The sequence below is a fragment of the Microcaecilia unicolor genome, unplaced genomic scaffold, assembly GCF_901765095.1.
Source record: "Microcaecilia unicolor unplaced genomic scaffold, aMicUni1.1, whole genome shotgun sequence".
Lineage (NCBI taxonomy): Eukaryota > Metazoa > Chordata > Amphibia > Gymnophiona > Siphonopidae > Microcaecilia > Microcaecilia unicolor.
The window spans coordinates 32,227-49,122 of NW_021963175.1; the positions used below are offsets into that span (position 1 = coordinate 32,227).

Here is a 16,896-nt window from a genome sequence, read left to right on the forward strand (position 1 = left end):
TCCAGCCCAGCCGCGATCTTTAACTTTTTCATCCTCGTCGTGCAGCGCGCTGTGAAAGCTGCATGCATCTTTAGTTCCAGTTGGATGGAGTCTGACGTCGCAGCACATTGACATTACAACGTGCTGCGACGTCAGACTCCATCCAACTGGAACTAAAGATGCATGCAGCTTTCACAGCGCGCTGCACGACGAGGATGAAAAAGTTAAAGATCGCGGCTGGGCTGGCGGGGGGTTGGGGTCCCCCGCCAGCTGAAGCAATATTTTAAAAAGCCGGAGGAAGCGGACCTCGGGGTAGGTGACGGCGGTAGGCGGGGGAGGGAGGGAGTGTTAACGGCGGTAGGGGGGGGACTGACGGCGGTGGGGGGGCTATAATGTGCCCCCTCACTCTAGCCCCTGCCCCCCCCTACCGCCGAACCTCAGATACGCCCCTGGCTTGGACCATGGTTTTCCATTTCTCCTACGCCTTCCCACGCCAACAGCTCCTTCTTCAGGTATTTCCCCATTTTATCAAAATCAGTATGTCTGAAAAGCAGTACTTTGAGTTTTGTGCGTCCACACTCTGCCTTCGCCCTTATATTGAACTATATGGTGTGATGATCACTATTACAAAGGTTGGCACCCACCTGGATATCGGAAACACTACCTCCATTAGTGAGCACTAGATCCAGCATTGACCCTTCCTTTGTTGGTTCCATCACCATTTGTCTGAGCAAGGCACTTTGACAGGCATCCACAATCTCCCTACTTCTTTCCGATTCCGCAGATGGGACATTCTAATCCACGTCAGACAGTAGCACCTCCCCTTTCTACCAATCTTTTGAATACCTTCTATCAGATCCTTGTCTAACTTCTCCGTTTGCTCAGGAGGTCTGTAGATAACTCCTGTGTGGATACAGGTTCCATCTTGTTTCCAGGATGATCCATAAAGCTTCTTCTTTTACCCAGGTTCCCCGCATTTCAGCCGCTCTGATATTCTCTCACATACAGAGCCACTCACCCACCTAACTCCTCCATCTAACTGGCAAGAACATAAGCCTTGCCATATTGGTAAAAACTGAAGGTCCAGTGGCCAATCCAGTTCACAAGTACCTGGCACGTTCCCAAAACAGTACAATACATTTTATGCTGCTTATCCTAGAAGTAATACAAAAAAGCAAAAATGAATGGCTAAACTTTAACCCTAAATAGTTTGTATAAACACAACAATAGTTGGGCTAAGAAAATATATTGCAATAAGAACCTTGTTGACTACGGAGGTTATCTCATAACTCATTCAATGTCCACATGTGCCAACTATTTGTATGGCTCAGGGGACTAAATGTATCTATAATCATAGATTACCTCCAGCCAACCAGTAGTATCAAACAGCGCTCATATATATACCTAAACTGGGGTGCCTCATAGATTACCTTTTTCACAATTCTTAAGATACAAACGGATTTGTACCAATGAAACAGACTTCTGTCAACAAGCCAAGATGTTTGGGTCCAGATTAATACAACGCAGTTACCCTAAAACGATTTTGAACAAAGCATTTACTAAGGCTAAATATGTGAATCGTGATTTACTTTTAGAAAACACGACACCTAAACCACAAGAAGATCCTATGATGACGTTCATCATGAGATATGTACAAGGTGGAGAAGCCGCTACACACATCATCAAACAGCATTGGGACATTATGCGTGCCCACCCTATTTTTGAAAATTGTCGTCTGAGGATGGCCTTTTCCCGAGCACGCAATTTGAGTGAAATTTTAAGTCCAGCTGATTTGCCAGGTCCTAGAGCCACCGAGTTCAACACACAAGGCAGTCATAGTAAATGCAATAAAAATGGATGTAGAACTTGTCCTCAGACCATCGAAACAACAAGTTTCTACCATAATGGGCGCTCTATTCAACTTAGACACCAAACAACCTGTCGCACAACCCATATTATTTATTACATGAAATGCCCTTGTGGCAAGGCATACATTGGTAAATCCAACAGATCTTTGAATGCAAGAATGGTGGAACACAGATCAAGAATCTCCACTCGAAGTACAGGAGCTCCGCTCGTTCAACACTGCATTCTGTTTCAGCACTCCACGGAATCTTTAAGGTGTATGGTTTTTGACCACATTATTCCCAATATCCGTGGAGGCAACATCAACAGATTATTATTACAGAGAGAAACACAATGGATTTTTCGTTTGAACACAGTTGAGCCGTATGGCCTGAATGCTTATCTGCAATGGAACTGTTTCTTTTAATTTCAATGTTAGATCAGCAATCCTCGCCACAGTTTGCAGAGGTGGAGCTAAGATAGCCAATCCTATAACATCATTGCCTTTTTGATTGGTGATTTTTTGACATCATCGCAGATCAGCTGTTGATGACGTAGCCTTTGTAGGTGGAGTCTAGACAGCTATAATTAAAACGCCAGCGCCATCTTAGATTGGCGGTATACAGATATCAGCCATCGATACTGTGAGTCCAGGTGCCGGGCATGCTCAGCAAGTAAATGTTAACTAAGCTGTTTTTAATAATCACAATTTCGTTTCCGTTTTGTAGAGATACATGCCCTTGACAAAGCAAGAGACCGCGAAACAGGGTCCTGTCGGGCGTTCAACGGTATCGAAGTTATCAGGCAGGTTTCACAATGTTATGGTGAAACCCGGGAAGCTCCAGCTTTAGAAATTAACACGACACAGTCTGGAGCCCGCAAGTTAAGTAACCTTGGTGCATTATTTGCTTATTTACTGCAATAATGTTTAATTATTGAACCAATTGAACAGTAGTATATTTGAAGTTTTTAGTGCTCTTTGACCTGTTGGGGCATTTAAATAATAGAAATCTATGAGGCACCCCAGTTTAGGTATATATATGAGCGCTGTTTGATACTACTGGTTGGCTGGAGGTAATCTATGATTATAGATACATTTAGTCCCCTGAGCCATACAAATAGTTGGCACATGTGGACATTGAATGAGTTATGAGATAACCTCCGTAGTCAACAAGGTTCTTATTGCAATATATTTTCTTAGCCCAACTATTGTTGTGTTTATCCTAGAAGTAGGCAGCGGATTTTCCCAAGTCCAATTTAATAATGTGCTTATGGACTTTTATTTTAGGAAGATATCCAAACTTTTTAAAAACCCTACTAAGCTAACTGTTTTTACCACATTCTCTGGCAACGAATTCCAGAGTTTAATTACACATTGAGTGAAGAAATATTTTCTCCAATTTGCTTTAAATTTACTACTTTGTAGCTTCATTGCGTGCCCCCTAGTCCTAGTATTTTTGGAAACAATAAACAAACAATTCATGTCTACGTGTTCCACTCCACTCATTATTTTATATACTTCTATCATATCTCTCCTCAGCCATATTTTCTCAAGGTAGATTGGAGAGTTACATACCACTGTATAATACTCGCACGCCAGCATCAAATTAGTGACGCAAAAGGTGATACTTCTAGAGGAAAGACCTCCTCTGTGTGCTGAAATATGTCATCTATAAATAGGGCTATAGAACACACTGGAAGTTGTGCATCCCTTGGCTTCCTGAATACTAGAGAGACTCTGATCTCTCTCTCTCTCTTCCCTTTGAGTTCTGATCAGAATGCAATTGCACTGTCATTTTTACCTAAACAACAATCTGGAGTAACAAAGTGGTGTAATGTTACTTTTCTGAAAACTGCTCTGTTATTCTAATGGTCCATGCCAAATAAGTAGGAAAACAAATGAAAAGCAAAACGTACATAAGCAAAGAAAGAAAGAAAGAGAGATTACATAAACATGCTGCATATGGAACATTTCTTAATTTGCAGCTATTAAAAAAGCCCAAATCCTCTAGAGGCTGGAACAGCTTGAAGAAAAAATTAAAAACATCACCAAATGTGTTTCTCTTAAACTTTTTTTTATTATTTCTAAGCATATCCAACAATTACACAAGAAAGAAAGAATAATTAAAGCAAACAATTTAATTAAACTGTGTTAAAACTATTTTAACACGTTTGGTGAATACCAGTCAACAATTTTGGCTGTTGGTTGCAGGACAAGTGGCATGGAATCAGATGCCACTCTTTGAGACAGGCGGAAAACAACAGTAATATTCAAGAAACACTGAAGGGATATCTTTTTTCCAAATTGTTCAGTATCTAATATGATGGTTTTGTGCTGATACTTGAATGTTAGGAATTAAGGAAGGAATGGAGAGCAAACCTGTAAATATGGGATTCAATTATGGAAACGGCACCCAAATTAGGGCACCAAAAATGCATGCTAAGCTCTATTTTATGAACGGCACACTAATTTTGGGCACGAAGATTTACACCAACTGAACCCTGGTGTAAATCCCCAAGCTTAAATTAGGCACGGATCCACCAAATCCTACAATTACCCCTGGCCCACCCATGGCCATGTCCCCTTTTCAGATCCATGCGGAAAAATTTACGTGCACATTTTTATAGAATAGCGACTATAAAAATGCTTGTGTGCATATATTCTAATTATTGCCAATTAATGCCGATAATTGACTGGCTGTCTGTCTGTAAAATACCTCTCACAAAATTTAATGGGATGAAACTTCTCATGGGCGAAAAAGTAGTGAAAACAAACATTGAGTTAAAAAATGGACCAGATCAGACCAGGGTTCCAGATAAATAAACCTCCTCCTCTCCCCAACAACAACAATAAAATGGCCCAATCCATTTCTCTGGGAAAAGCAGATCCAGCTTCTGCACAACAGAAATTTACATACATACAGTGAAACACAGCAGGCAGGACATGCTCCTTTCAAACTGCATCTCCCCCTCCACCCCCCCCCCCCCCAAACAAGTTGTTCCCTACTTGGATCCCACTACCACACAAACTGCCCCATCCCACAAAACTACTCCCACCTACCCCACCCCTTAAAAGCTACCTCCACACCACTATCCTCCACCCACCTAACCCCCACCCCCTCTCTTCTATGTGAAAGACACACACAAAGATAGCACAGTTCCATACAAACACGCAGAGGGGTTGGAAAGAATATGTTTTTTTTTCATAGTTGCTTCAAACAGATAATCGCTCAAGACAAGACTATCTCTACTTCAGGAAGAAAGTGTACATGTTTATCCACTCCTACCCTAGCTAAGATAATGTTCAAGCATCTTTCTGACCTCATTTGAAACTTTCTTTAACTAGTCCCTTATTTTCTTATTCCTGTTACTCTCTCATATCTATCTATAAGTTCCATCTTTGCTTACACCCAATTAAAATGTTGTATTGTGTTGACATTGTAATGTTAATGTCGTATACTATGCCACACTTTGCATTGATGTTTGAATATTTTTACTGCTGTAATTGTCTATTGCTTATGTTTGACTTACTCTTGCTGTACCAACCCCTTGAGAGAATTCTTTCAAAAAGGCGGTAAATAAATACTAATAAATAAACAAACTACTCTTGGGCTATCAGAGAACACTTCAAATTGTAACAGCAATTGATTGCACAACATTATGAGCCCAACAGTAAGACTGCATGCTTTACATTCATGAATTGTCATCTTTTTTTCAACCAACCATTTTTCTTGCCAAAAAAATCATTTTATCTAGTTGGCACACTCCTTTTTTTTTTTTTTTTTTTCTTCCTTACCTGAAATTTTTGGTGGAGGCAACGTGGGGTTAAGGTTGTCATTACAAAAGTTCTGGCCTGTGCAGCATTCAATTGATCTTCTTTGGTTAGATAGTGGGGTATCCTGCAATAAAGATAGCCACATACAATTGTGACAACATTTTCATTTTAAAAACAAGGTATGATAGGGTATAAGAGCAGGAACCGTAGTGCAGAAAATCTCAAAATCAGTGCAAGGGTATGGGGCACCCTAGGCGAACCTTTCAGGTCCCTAATCCCTCTTCCAAGACATCATACTTTTAAATACTAAACTCTGTTGTATGTTTGTACAACACATATACAAATAGAGAGGGCTATTTGAAAACTGGTCATCCTTTCTGGAGGTAAAAGCACACATTGGTGGTTCTGAGTCTGTCTGATCAGGACCTATTGCTTTGCTTTGACCACAGTTGCTCTTTGCTGCACTAGGAGACCTCCAAGTCTTGCCTAATGGTTGGACCAGCTCTGAAAAATGCCTCTCGATCCCTCGTCTGTCTATTCCTAATGTTCATCTTTCACATCCTGAATCCACCTGTCACTCTGCTCTTTTCTGCTTGGTTCCCTCACTTTGGAATGCCCTTCCTTTGTCCCTTCGTTCAGAACAGTCGCTATGTCATTTCAAGTCCCAGTTGAAAGCCCACCTGTTTAAACAAACAGACCTGCCCAGAGGAACCCTGATTTGTGTGTATGTATGTATGTTTTTTTCTCTCTCGCACCCTCCTTTCCCTTTTATATTTTAGAGTTTCTTTCTAGCTGTTTTTAATTTTGGAAATTGAACACCGCTCTGATGGTTTTCAAGGGCAGTATATCAAGCTTTTAATAAATTAAACTTTGTATAATAGAAGTCAGCATTACTATGCATCCAACCAAAGGGGTGTTACTGTACCCCTGGTTCCAAGCACCTGGGCCTCACACATCACTTCTATTTCATTCCTCCTACTCTTTTGTGCTTCCATCTCAATTTGACTCCTGGCTAGAATCTGGCACCATAAGCCTTCGACTTCAGGAATTTCTTATATTATGTATCACCCTTTCCTCCCCATGGACTCTAGAGGCCATGCCCCAGGATTCAGTCTGGAACCCGGCAATCAAGGGCCCTGAATCTGAATACCAGCCAACACTTTGGGAGGATTCTGTCATTATACTCGGGGTCTCGCTCCTGGAGACCTCTTGCCTTGGAGCCTCCCTGATCTTCTCCTGGCCTGAGCCCTACCCCTCTGGCTCAGCATCTGACATAGCAGGTTAGAGAGGGAGTGTTCTCAGGGCCACCTGCAGCTATACCACTCACTTTCTCACACTGACAAAATACAAAAAATTATAAACAATTTATCAACTAGCATTACTAACATCTATTTGCCCTATTAATTAAATCTTCTATTTGTCTTATAGTTGTGGTTTTTGGGCTATTTTTTTTTAAACCTTGCAACTCTGTCTTTGTAACTAGAGATACAGATAATTAAAAACAACCTACATCCTGTGCAGAACTAAAACATACAAGCAGAACAGATAAACAGCACTTTGCAAACTGCAATACTGGATTACACAGAAGAGAAAGAAAGGGATTATAAAGCTGCATAAGCAAACATAGTCTAGGGTCCTTAAGATCATGTGCACACTCCCCCCCCCCCCCCCCCCCCCCCAGCCGATTAGAAATATTTACATGGAAACTATTGCATTGTGCAAAGCATGCTTTGTTTCTTACCCGGCACTGAAAGTCTGAACCCTCCAGCCCCAAACACCCCGAGGTCGTCACAGGAAATCCAGACTCATCTTCTTCTATTATGGTAAAGCAGTACCCATCAGTTCTGTGTGTTGAAAAGGAGCAAATTAGATTGTGACTGCAAATAAGGAATTACAGGTAGAAGCAATTTAGTATGTAATATCCTAGAACACATGAAGATGTGTCAATACCTAGTCCAGTGTTTCCCAAACTGTGCACCACAACAAACTCACAGGGGTGCTGCAGAAGGAGATGCACGTTAATGGCCTGCTCACGACACTGCCATTTCTTGCCCGCCCTTGGCATGCAGCTGCACCGTGACAGCGGACACCATGTGGGGAGACGAATCCCAGGCCCCGCTGCTGCTGCTGGAGGGTGAGGAGAACTGAAGGCAGTAAATGGAGCAGCTGCAGCTCCTCATCTAGGGAAGCCTTGAGGAGGGGTGGAGCAGGGTATGTGAGGAGCTGAGGGCCCAGCACAGGCTAAAGGCTCCACACAGAGGAGGCTTGGCTGTCAGTGGGGCCGCAAGGGAAGTGAAATACTCTGTCCCCAGACAAGGTAGGACTCCATGCTGCTTTTGAAGGGGGTGGGAGATGGGGAGGAGAGATACCTGAGAAGAAATATGTGACGGGGGAGAGGGAAGACAAGAAGTGGGAGGGTGGGGGGACATGAAAAATTAACTGGACACCAAGGAGTCAGTGAACTGGAAAAGTTTGGGAACCACTGAGCTAGACAGATATGAGTGAACAGATACAGCCTTAATACTGAAACTGCATAAAGGGAGGAGAATTACAGATGATAATCACCAGGGAATAGTTAAGACTCCTTGCATAGCAGCCTGAATCATTCCAGGTGTTTTTTTTGTTTTTTAAAGCTTACTGGGTAACTCAGGCATATCAGTGGCTCTTTTCACCTGCAATATTATGACAACGGACTTCTTACAGAGGTTCAAGATACTAACTAAGCTCATAGTAAAAGCAGGAGTGGCTCAAACTACTATATAATGCAAACATTTTCCTGCACAATTACCAACAAATATTCAGAATGAAAGAAGGAGCATATTTCCTTCTTGAAAATTACCCAGGCGAACTTAAGCTTAGTTTACATCTGCCTTTTGACATGTACAATCGTGTGTAAAAATCAATCTGCATAAAGGTGAACCCCTCCCCATCCCGATCCCCACAGAAATACCTCCATTCCGTTTTAATAAAGCTATACACATGGACAGTATACAGAACTTCACTGGAATATCACAAATGCAATTTTAAAAGCAATCATTCCTGCACATAAGACCCTGCTCCTCTAGGAGTCTTAAAATATTTCCTAATAATGAAAACTGTGAGGGCAGTTCTATAACTGGGCACCCCCTGTGAGATTTTCCAGTGCTGCACGAGGAGCACCTACTATAGAATGGATCAAGGCACCCAGATTCTGTTATAGATTATTTGCACAAACCCGCATGTGTGTGCCTACTCATGCCAGGTCAATAGCAGGCTTACATGGGCACACCTAAGTGTAACATGCATAACGCACAGTATTCTGTAAGTTACATGCATAAATGGAAGACACACCCATGACACGCCCATATGTATGTCCCTGTGCAGTTATGCACTCCTTTAAAGAAGTGCACTCAAGTTAAGGTTGGCAATTGGACTCAGATTCTCAGGACAAGGTTGATCCAGTCCTGATTTACCACAGTGCATGCTGGGACCTGTAGTCTTGTTTTTCTTAGGGAATGCAATGGGAAAATCAGAACTACAAGTCCTGCAAATCTGAATCTAGTTGGCAGCCATAACTTATGCGCATAAGTGCCACTTTCTCTATGCTTATGAGCACAAGGCGTGAGTAACTGCATGTGTACAGTTAAAAAATTGCCTGTATTCATTTTCCTTCAACAAGTAGGATTGATCAAGCACACAAGTGGGTGAAACTGTCTAATGGCGCTGGGACAGAACTGCTTTCCCATGACTCAGTACTTAGTGTAAAGTTCAGAGGATGTGCTGCCCTTTCCACATGCAGCAGTCTCCTCGGCTCCTCAATTTTGTTTTTTCTGCTCAGCTGAAAGGATGCAAAACAAAGCTCTCCAATAACACATTTTCTAAAAAGTTGTTTCTTCAACACTGTTTTAATCAGTTCCTTCTTTATTATTTTCTTAAAAAAAAAAAAAAAGGAGAGACCCCCCCTCCCCCAATATATAAACTCCGCAGGCAACACTGACTTCAAATGCTGGCCATGGCGTTTAAATTTCTACTCAGCACTGAGCCATACCTCAATACCAGCACTGAATATCCACGCATAAGGCGACCACTGAAGTCTGAAGTTAGCTGGGTTACCACAAGTATTCAGCAGCGGTACCTGGATAAATAGTCAGACAAATTTGACTATTTGCTGAATATCGGTGGAATCCAGATACCTTCCAGCTCTGCTTTGGTTCTGCCTTTGGACTGCACTAGCACTTTCTGGATAGTGCTAGGGTGGTCAATAAAGATTTTCAGACCACAATTCTAAAGGGGGGGGGGATGGAGAAAGAAAACAGTGGAACTTTAAACAAGGAAAATAGGACCTAAAAAAAAGGCTAAATGTTACATTCCTCCCTCCTAATTTTCAGTCTCTAAAAAAGGTACAGGGACAGTTGGTATGTGGCCTTGTGGGTATGAAATGTATGGGGCAGTAGTAAGCTCACATTCTATCCCCCCCCCCCCCCCACCCGGGTTCGTAGTCTTATCCTTAATCAATTAGGTGCTATTTCAGGTACATCAAAGTAACTTGCTGCCTTTCCCGCCTATGGTTCTAGACTCTTCCATCACAGTAGTCCATGTTCGCTGTGTTCATAGCTTTGCATGGGGGGGGGGGGAAAGGAGGGGGATTGGGGGGCTGGAGGGAGGTTGGGTGGGTGTAGGTAGCTATGGATATTCCTTTCTGCTTTTGGTGTTTTATATATAACTCCCTACTGGTTTCGTATAAGCTATCAGAACCTAGACTCTCCACAATTAGTAGCTTCTGTATCTTGTTCGCTATATATTCATGATTTGCTATGTTTGCTTTCCATTTCTGCGATTTTTACCATCTTGAGGCTACTTGTTGAAGAGAGGGGGTGGGGAGATGGAGATTTGGGCTCAGGTTGGAACTTGTTAAATAATGATACACCAGTCTTGTTTTGTCACTGGCTGTTCTTTATAGTTCAATAAAATTGTTTCACACTAAGAACTCCTCTGTGCAGAAGGAATCCCACATCTGTGCATACATGTTGAGTATCTTCCATGGAAAGGCCAGCAACATTTAGGTGCAGTAATCTTAGGAGTCCTGAGGTTTCTAGGCTGACATCATAGCCAATTTCGAAGCCTCTGCAAAAGCCCAAGGAAGAGATACTTTTGTCAAACCTAGCTAAAGCACTTACAAAACATATTCATGCCAGTGAAGACAATCCTATAGCTAAAGGGCGCATAGACTCACTTTCCATGCAACAACAATAACAGTGTTAGCATCTGTCTTGTGGACTCCCCTAATGTTATGGAAGACATGTTCAGTACAGAACAGCTTGCTTCTGCACAGTACTTTGCACAATGGCCTACATCTTCTACACCAGTGTTGGTTACAGTGGCTGATATATCGTCATCTTTGACATCTCTTCAGTTCCCAGAGCATTCCCATTCTTTTATTCAAAAGCTATTTGCTGATTTTTTTGGAAAGGGGTATGTCAAAAATCTATCTGAAGTTCCTTTGCCACCACAGGTCTTACATTAGTTTAAAGTGGGGATTACAAATTTTAGAATGTTGCATGGTGAGGCTCCATTGTATTTGGTGAAGGTCAGGTATACAAGCTACCCTTCCACTTCTATTTCTTATCAAGCAGTAACTGTATGGAATTCATTGCCTCCTGAACTTGAACAACGTGGCCCACTGTGAAATTTCAGACTTCTGAGTCTTCTAAAATTGCAGAAATATTGTTTACTTTGAGCATTTTCAACCCCTTGAAATCCCCTTCAACCCTGGGAATCTTTCGAGGCAACAGCGAGATAATACATTTTATTTAGAGGTGGAATAGAGGATTGAGGAAGTTAAAAAATTTCCAAAACGTATTTTTTTAAATAAATCCTGGGAGGGCATAACTGGATAAACCGGAAAATTTAACAAATGGGGGTGAAGTCTTCTGTTATAATTTTCAATTCGTTTGATTTTCCTTTGGACTAAAGGTCTATCTTTTGTCATAGTTTATCCACACCGACCCTAGCTGAGATAATATTTAATCATCTCTCTGACCTCATGTGCACCTTTCTTTAAATTAGTCACCTTAATTTTCTAGCTCCTCTTACTCTCTTATCTATATGTTCCATCTTTGCTTATACCCTACACTGTTTATTACGTATTATGTTGACATTGTAAGTAGTATACTATGCCATACTTCGTATTGTTATTTGAATATTTTTACTGCTGTAATTGTCTATTGCTCATGTTTGATTTATTCTTACTGTATACCGCCTTGCGTGAATTCTTTCAAAAAGGCGGTAAATAAATATTTGAAAATCCTGGAGTACCTTCACATTCTCCTGCATTTGATGAATCTTGCCAGAATGGTCTAATTCCTTCAACAATACAAGCTAAAGACCCAACGTTAGCAACAAGCATTGTTACCTCCTGCAAAGTTTTAGTAGTTCTTTTTCTTGAGTCCAGCAAGAGCTTCCATAAGCTTTACATTGTCACCACTGCAGGGGGCACCGGATGGGGATGGAGATAGGATTTGATATACCACATTTCTGTGGTTAAAATCAAAGCAGTTTACAAATTTTGTAGCTGGGGCAATGGAGAGAGTTAAGCAATTTGCCCAGGGTCACAAGCAGCTGCAGTGGAACTTGAACCCGCTGTACTAACCATTAGGCTACTTCTCCTTATAAATACTTTTTCTCTGGCTCTCCCTCTCTCTCTCTCTGAGAAACACCTAGACATTCTTTGAGAAACATACACAACACTTTCTCTGAGAAGCACATGCACGTGCTTTCTCTCCGATACAATCTCTCTTTCTAAGAAATGCTCACAGTCTGTTTCTCTTTTTCTCTGAAAAATGCAGACTCGCTCTGTCTCTCCACTGAGGAAAATCACTTAAGGCAGCATATATCAACCAAGAGGACTGCTTGCACTTCTCTTTGCCTACTTTATGAAAGGTCCTCAACCGCTGGAACTGGAAAAAATTAGAATGCATTTGCCCCTAATTCTAAAACAAAGCTCATTATATATTCCAGTAAATATATGGCAAAAAAAATCTGATGCAATGTATAATTTACTAAATTTGACTTTTTCTGTTTTCTAATACAGCAACCAATGGAAACCACTTCCTGAACAACACTGGGTAACTCAGTCAGTCTTCAATATCATTGTAAGTGACACTTGGGAGTGATTAGAAAGGAAAGCATGCCTGCTTGTGGGGATATGAGTGGGTAATGAAAAGGAAAGCCACTTTTAAATAATTTTGAAAAGTGTACACTTACAGTGTGATACAATGGCATGTTTCCCTTTCCATCATGCACATCCTCAGGCATGTCTGTGTAGAGGACCCAGTGGGGCGAAACACGTTAAACAACATCTCAACGACACTGGTACAATGCAAACATGTCAATAACATGTCAGCCCCTAATGCAGAAACTTAAACAGCATCAACGTGTTACTTGTCAAATGTTAAAACAATCACGGATTTGTGTTTTCTCAGTATAGAAACCATAGCAAGAAAGGAATTTTTCTCAATTGAGTAAAAATGTATTTATTAAAGTGGCTTTAGGAACACTAGTATATACACAACAGTCATTTTGCTTTACATTTGCTTTGGAACGAAGAGGCTCATGGTTGAATCCAAACAGAAAATCCCATCAGGACTACCTGTGACAAGGCAGTATGAAGCACTATTAAGGGTGATTTGTTGCCCTGCCCTACTAAGCAACACTCTCTCCTGGATGACTTCTTGAGTTATTGTCAACAACTTTCCTGACTGTTTATAGCTAATTATAAACGTAAAGTGATTCATAACATCATAGTTTACAAGAACATGTGTAACGGGGAGCAAAATGTACACTAATGGATGACTTGATAGTGTGGGGGTGAAGGTCAAAGGCATGAGTGGTGCAACAGGCTAAATTTTCTGTGTTCTCTATCACATTACGCATGTTCATAACCTCAGAGTAGAGAATGGCACAGGGACAGGGACCCACAGTAACTGTGGGGATGGGGACAGAGTCCATGAGGACGGGGACAAACTTTGTTCCTGTGTCACTTTCTACTTTGAAGCCTGTCAATGAACTGGACTGTTATGTTTGATTAATGCAGATGACAGTATTTTTATTTTTTTGAAAAACAAGCAAACATGCTGGCCACAGCTAGCAAAATTTGCACGGGGGATCCTGTACATCCTGCTACCAGCACATCTTCTAAGAAGACATCTTCTATTACAGGAGTGACTGTGGAAAACAGGAGAGCTAGACTGAATCCTGAGATTGTTGATGACTTCTTATTCATCCACAGATTAAAAAATCATAAGTGTGCTTCACAGGGCATATTTTTCCCCTCTAGCGCATACAGAACGGGTTGTATTTTGTACCCCTGAACAATTTAACAGGGTGGATTAGGATTCCTTGGAGTAATAGAAGTCAGCTATTGTTGGGGTTGGAAGGGTAGATGGTGGTGGTGGTGAGAGGGTTATTATGGCTGCTAGTTGTTACTATTGTTTTCTATTTGTAATTTATATACAACAGTTGAACAGCATATTGTTCCTTTTCATACTTTAAAAAGATTTAAATATAAAACCTTAAGTGTTCGAGGCTTCTGCAGATGAGAACGGAGCCCATGGGGATGGGGTGGGGCCAGAACCTGCAGGGATGGAGACAGGGCCTGCGGGGATGAAGTGGGGACAAATTTTGTCCCTGTGGCATTCTCTACCTCAGAGGCACTGAGCAAAACAAAAAAATGTTCATACTGCAGAAAAGGAAATTAAATACTTGCACAGGTTTCAAATTTAGTAAAACGTTACCCTTTCCCTCTACCCTCCACACCCAATTAAACCAGATGCATTCTTCCAATTCATAGATTTGACACACAATTATTGCAGATACAAAATTATTCAAACTTGTTAAATCACGTGTGGATTGCAGGACAAATGGCAGACAAAATTGTGAATAACTGCAAAATGCTGTATATATAGGGAAGAACAACCCAAATGATGGAGTCACAATCCCAGGAAAAGGACCTAGGTGTCACTGTAGAACATACACTGAAATCTTCTGCTTGCTTCATAGCAGAATACAAAAAAAGCAAACAGAATCCCAAAAGGCAATAAGAAAAGCCAAGAAGATGATTGAGATGAAGGAGAGGAATAGGCAGCAAGAAAAACGAGATCAAAGCACCTTTGTATAATTCTTACTTCCTGAGGACATTCTACTTAATGCAGAATTTGCACAGAATTCTCCTCCTCCACAGATTGCACAGAATTCTGCCTTTCACCAAAGTATGCTAAATATAATCTGTTTCCAGCTGGCTGCCTCCTTCCCTCTCTGCGTACCTGCACACGCACCACACAGCGTGGCAAGAGAGAAGAGCTGCTTAGTTGCACATCAAACTGCTTCTGTCTTCTCTGCCACCGTGATCCCCAGTGGTTCCTTTAAGCAGTGTGGCTGTACTGAGGCCTGCATGGCTCAAAGGAACACTCGGGCAATGATAGCAGAGAAGGAGGAAACAGCCTGATGTGTGGCTGTGCAGCTCCTGTCTCCTGCCATACTGTAGTGGTGCATGTGCAGGTAGGCAGAGAGGAGAGCAGGAGATGCATGGAAAAAAGGTGGATGAAGTACCATGAGGAGGGACTGAAGCAAGGTGGATGGGGTGGTGTGTACCATGAGAGGGTGGAGGACTGGAGCATGGTGGATGACTGGTGTCTGCCACGGGAGTGGGGGCTGAGAAAGGTGGATAGTGTTTGTGACATGGGGTGGAGGGCTAGAAAAAGGTGGTTGGGGGATGTGTGCGCCTGGGGGAGATGCCAGCCCTTATAATGGAGGAATTCTGTACAGAAAAATTACAAATAAAGTGTGCAGGATTTTGAAGAATTTTCAAATATTGTGTACAGAATTTTGAAATTTTCTGAACAGAATTCCCCAGGAGTAAATTCTCTGGCAAGACCTCATTTTGAGTACTATGGAAGGAAGGAGTTGGTGCAAATAGTGGCTACTAAACAGTCAGAGGTCTTTGTTATAAACCACACAGGGCAGATTTAAAGATCTAAAATACATATATTCTTTAGAAGTAAGAGAATATGGGGAGATGTGAGAGAGGCATTTAAATGCCTCCATGGTATTTGATATAAATGCACAGGAGGCGGGTTTCTTTTCTATTGGAACAAAGCATCATAAGATGATAGTGAAGGAGTGGATTCAGGATTAATCTAAGAAAATATTTCTTTATGGAAAGGGTAGAGACTGCATGAAGCAGCCTCCCAATGGAAGTTAAAATGAGGGCAATATTGGAATTCAAGAAAGCATGGGACAAGCACAGTGGAAGATGATCTCAGAGATAGGAAGGGATCATAAAGCTGGTTTGGGCGTCCTCAACTGCTTTCTGTCGCACGGATGACCAAAGTTCCTGGGGGCGTGTTAGAGGTGGGACTTGGGCGTGCCCAACACATGAACGTCCTCGAACCATAATGGAAAAAAAAGGGCGTCCCTGACGAGCATTTGGACGACTTTACCTGGTCCAGTTTTTCTCATGATCAAGGCACAAAAAGGTGCCCGAACTGACCAGATGACCACCGGAGGGAATCAGGGATGACCTCCCCTTACTCCCCCAGTGGTCACTAATCCCCTCCCACCCTCAAAAAAGAACTTTAAAAATATTTTGTACCAGCCTTTATGCCAGCCTCAAATGTCATACTCAGGTCCATCACAGCAGTATGCAGGTCCCTGGAGCAGTTTTAGTGGGTGCAGTGCACTTCAGGCAGGCGAACCGAGGCCCGCCCACCCCCCTACCTGTTACATTTGTGGTGGTAAATGTGAGACCTCCAAAACCCACCAGAAACCCACTGTACCCACATCTAGGTGCCCCCCTTCACCTGAAAGGGCCATGGTAGTGGTGTACAGTTGTGGGTAGTGGGTTTTGGGGGCAGTTGGGGGGTTCAGCACACAAGGTAAGGGAGCTATGTACCTGGGAGCTTTTTCTGAAGTCCACTGAAGTGCCCCTAGGGTGCCCGGTTGGTGTCCTGGCATGTCAGGGGGACCAGTGCACTAGGAATGCTGGCTCCTCCCACGACCAAAGGGTTTGCATTTGGTCATTTCTGAGATGGGCGTCCTTAGTTTCCATTATCACCGAAAACCAGAAACAACCAAGTCTAAGGACGACCATCTCTAGGGATGACCTAAATGTCTTTGGGCGTCCCTGACCTTATTATCGAAATGAAAGATGAACGCCCATCTTATTTCGATAATACAGGTTACCCCGCCCCTTCGCAGGGACGTCCTGCGAGGACGTCCTCAGGAAAACTTGGGTGCCCCTTTCGATTATGCCCCTCATGGTC

The 16,896-nt window shown here is 42.2% G+C and overlaps 1 protein-coding gene across 1 annotated transcript in view; it reads right to left on the reverse strand.

The window, feature by feature from the left end:
* Positions 1–5,620: 5,620 nt before the first annotated feature.
* Positions 5,621–16,896, reverse strand: part of LOC115459043 (bone morphogenetic protein receptor type-1B-like) — a gene marked incomplete at its 3' end in the record, with an annotated part of 119,531 nt that continues 108,255 nt past the window's right edge. The window contains exons 4-5 of the mRNA XM_030188908.1: positions 7,341–7,443; positions 5,621–5,723 (exon numbers count right to left, since the gene is read on the reverse strand). Coding sequence (XP_030044768.1) covers positions 5,621–5,723; positions 7,341–7,443 — 206 coding nt within the window. The remainder of the gene's footprint in view (positions 5,724–7,340; positions 7,444–16,896) is intronic.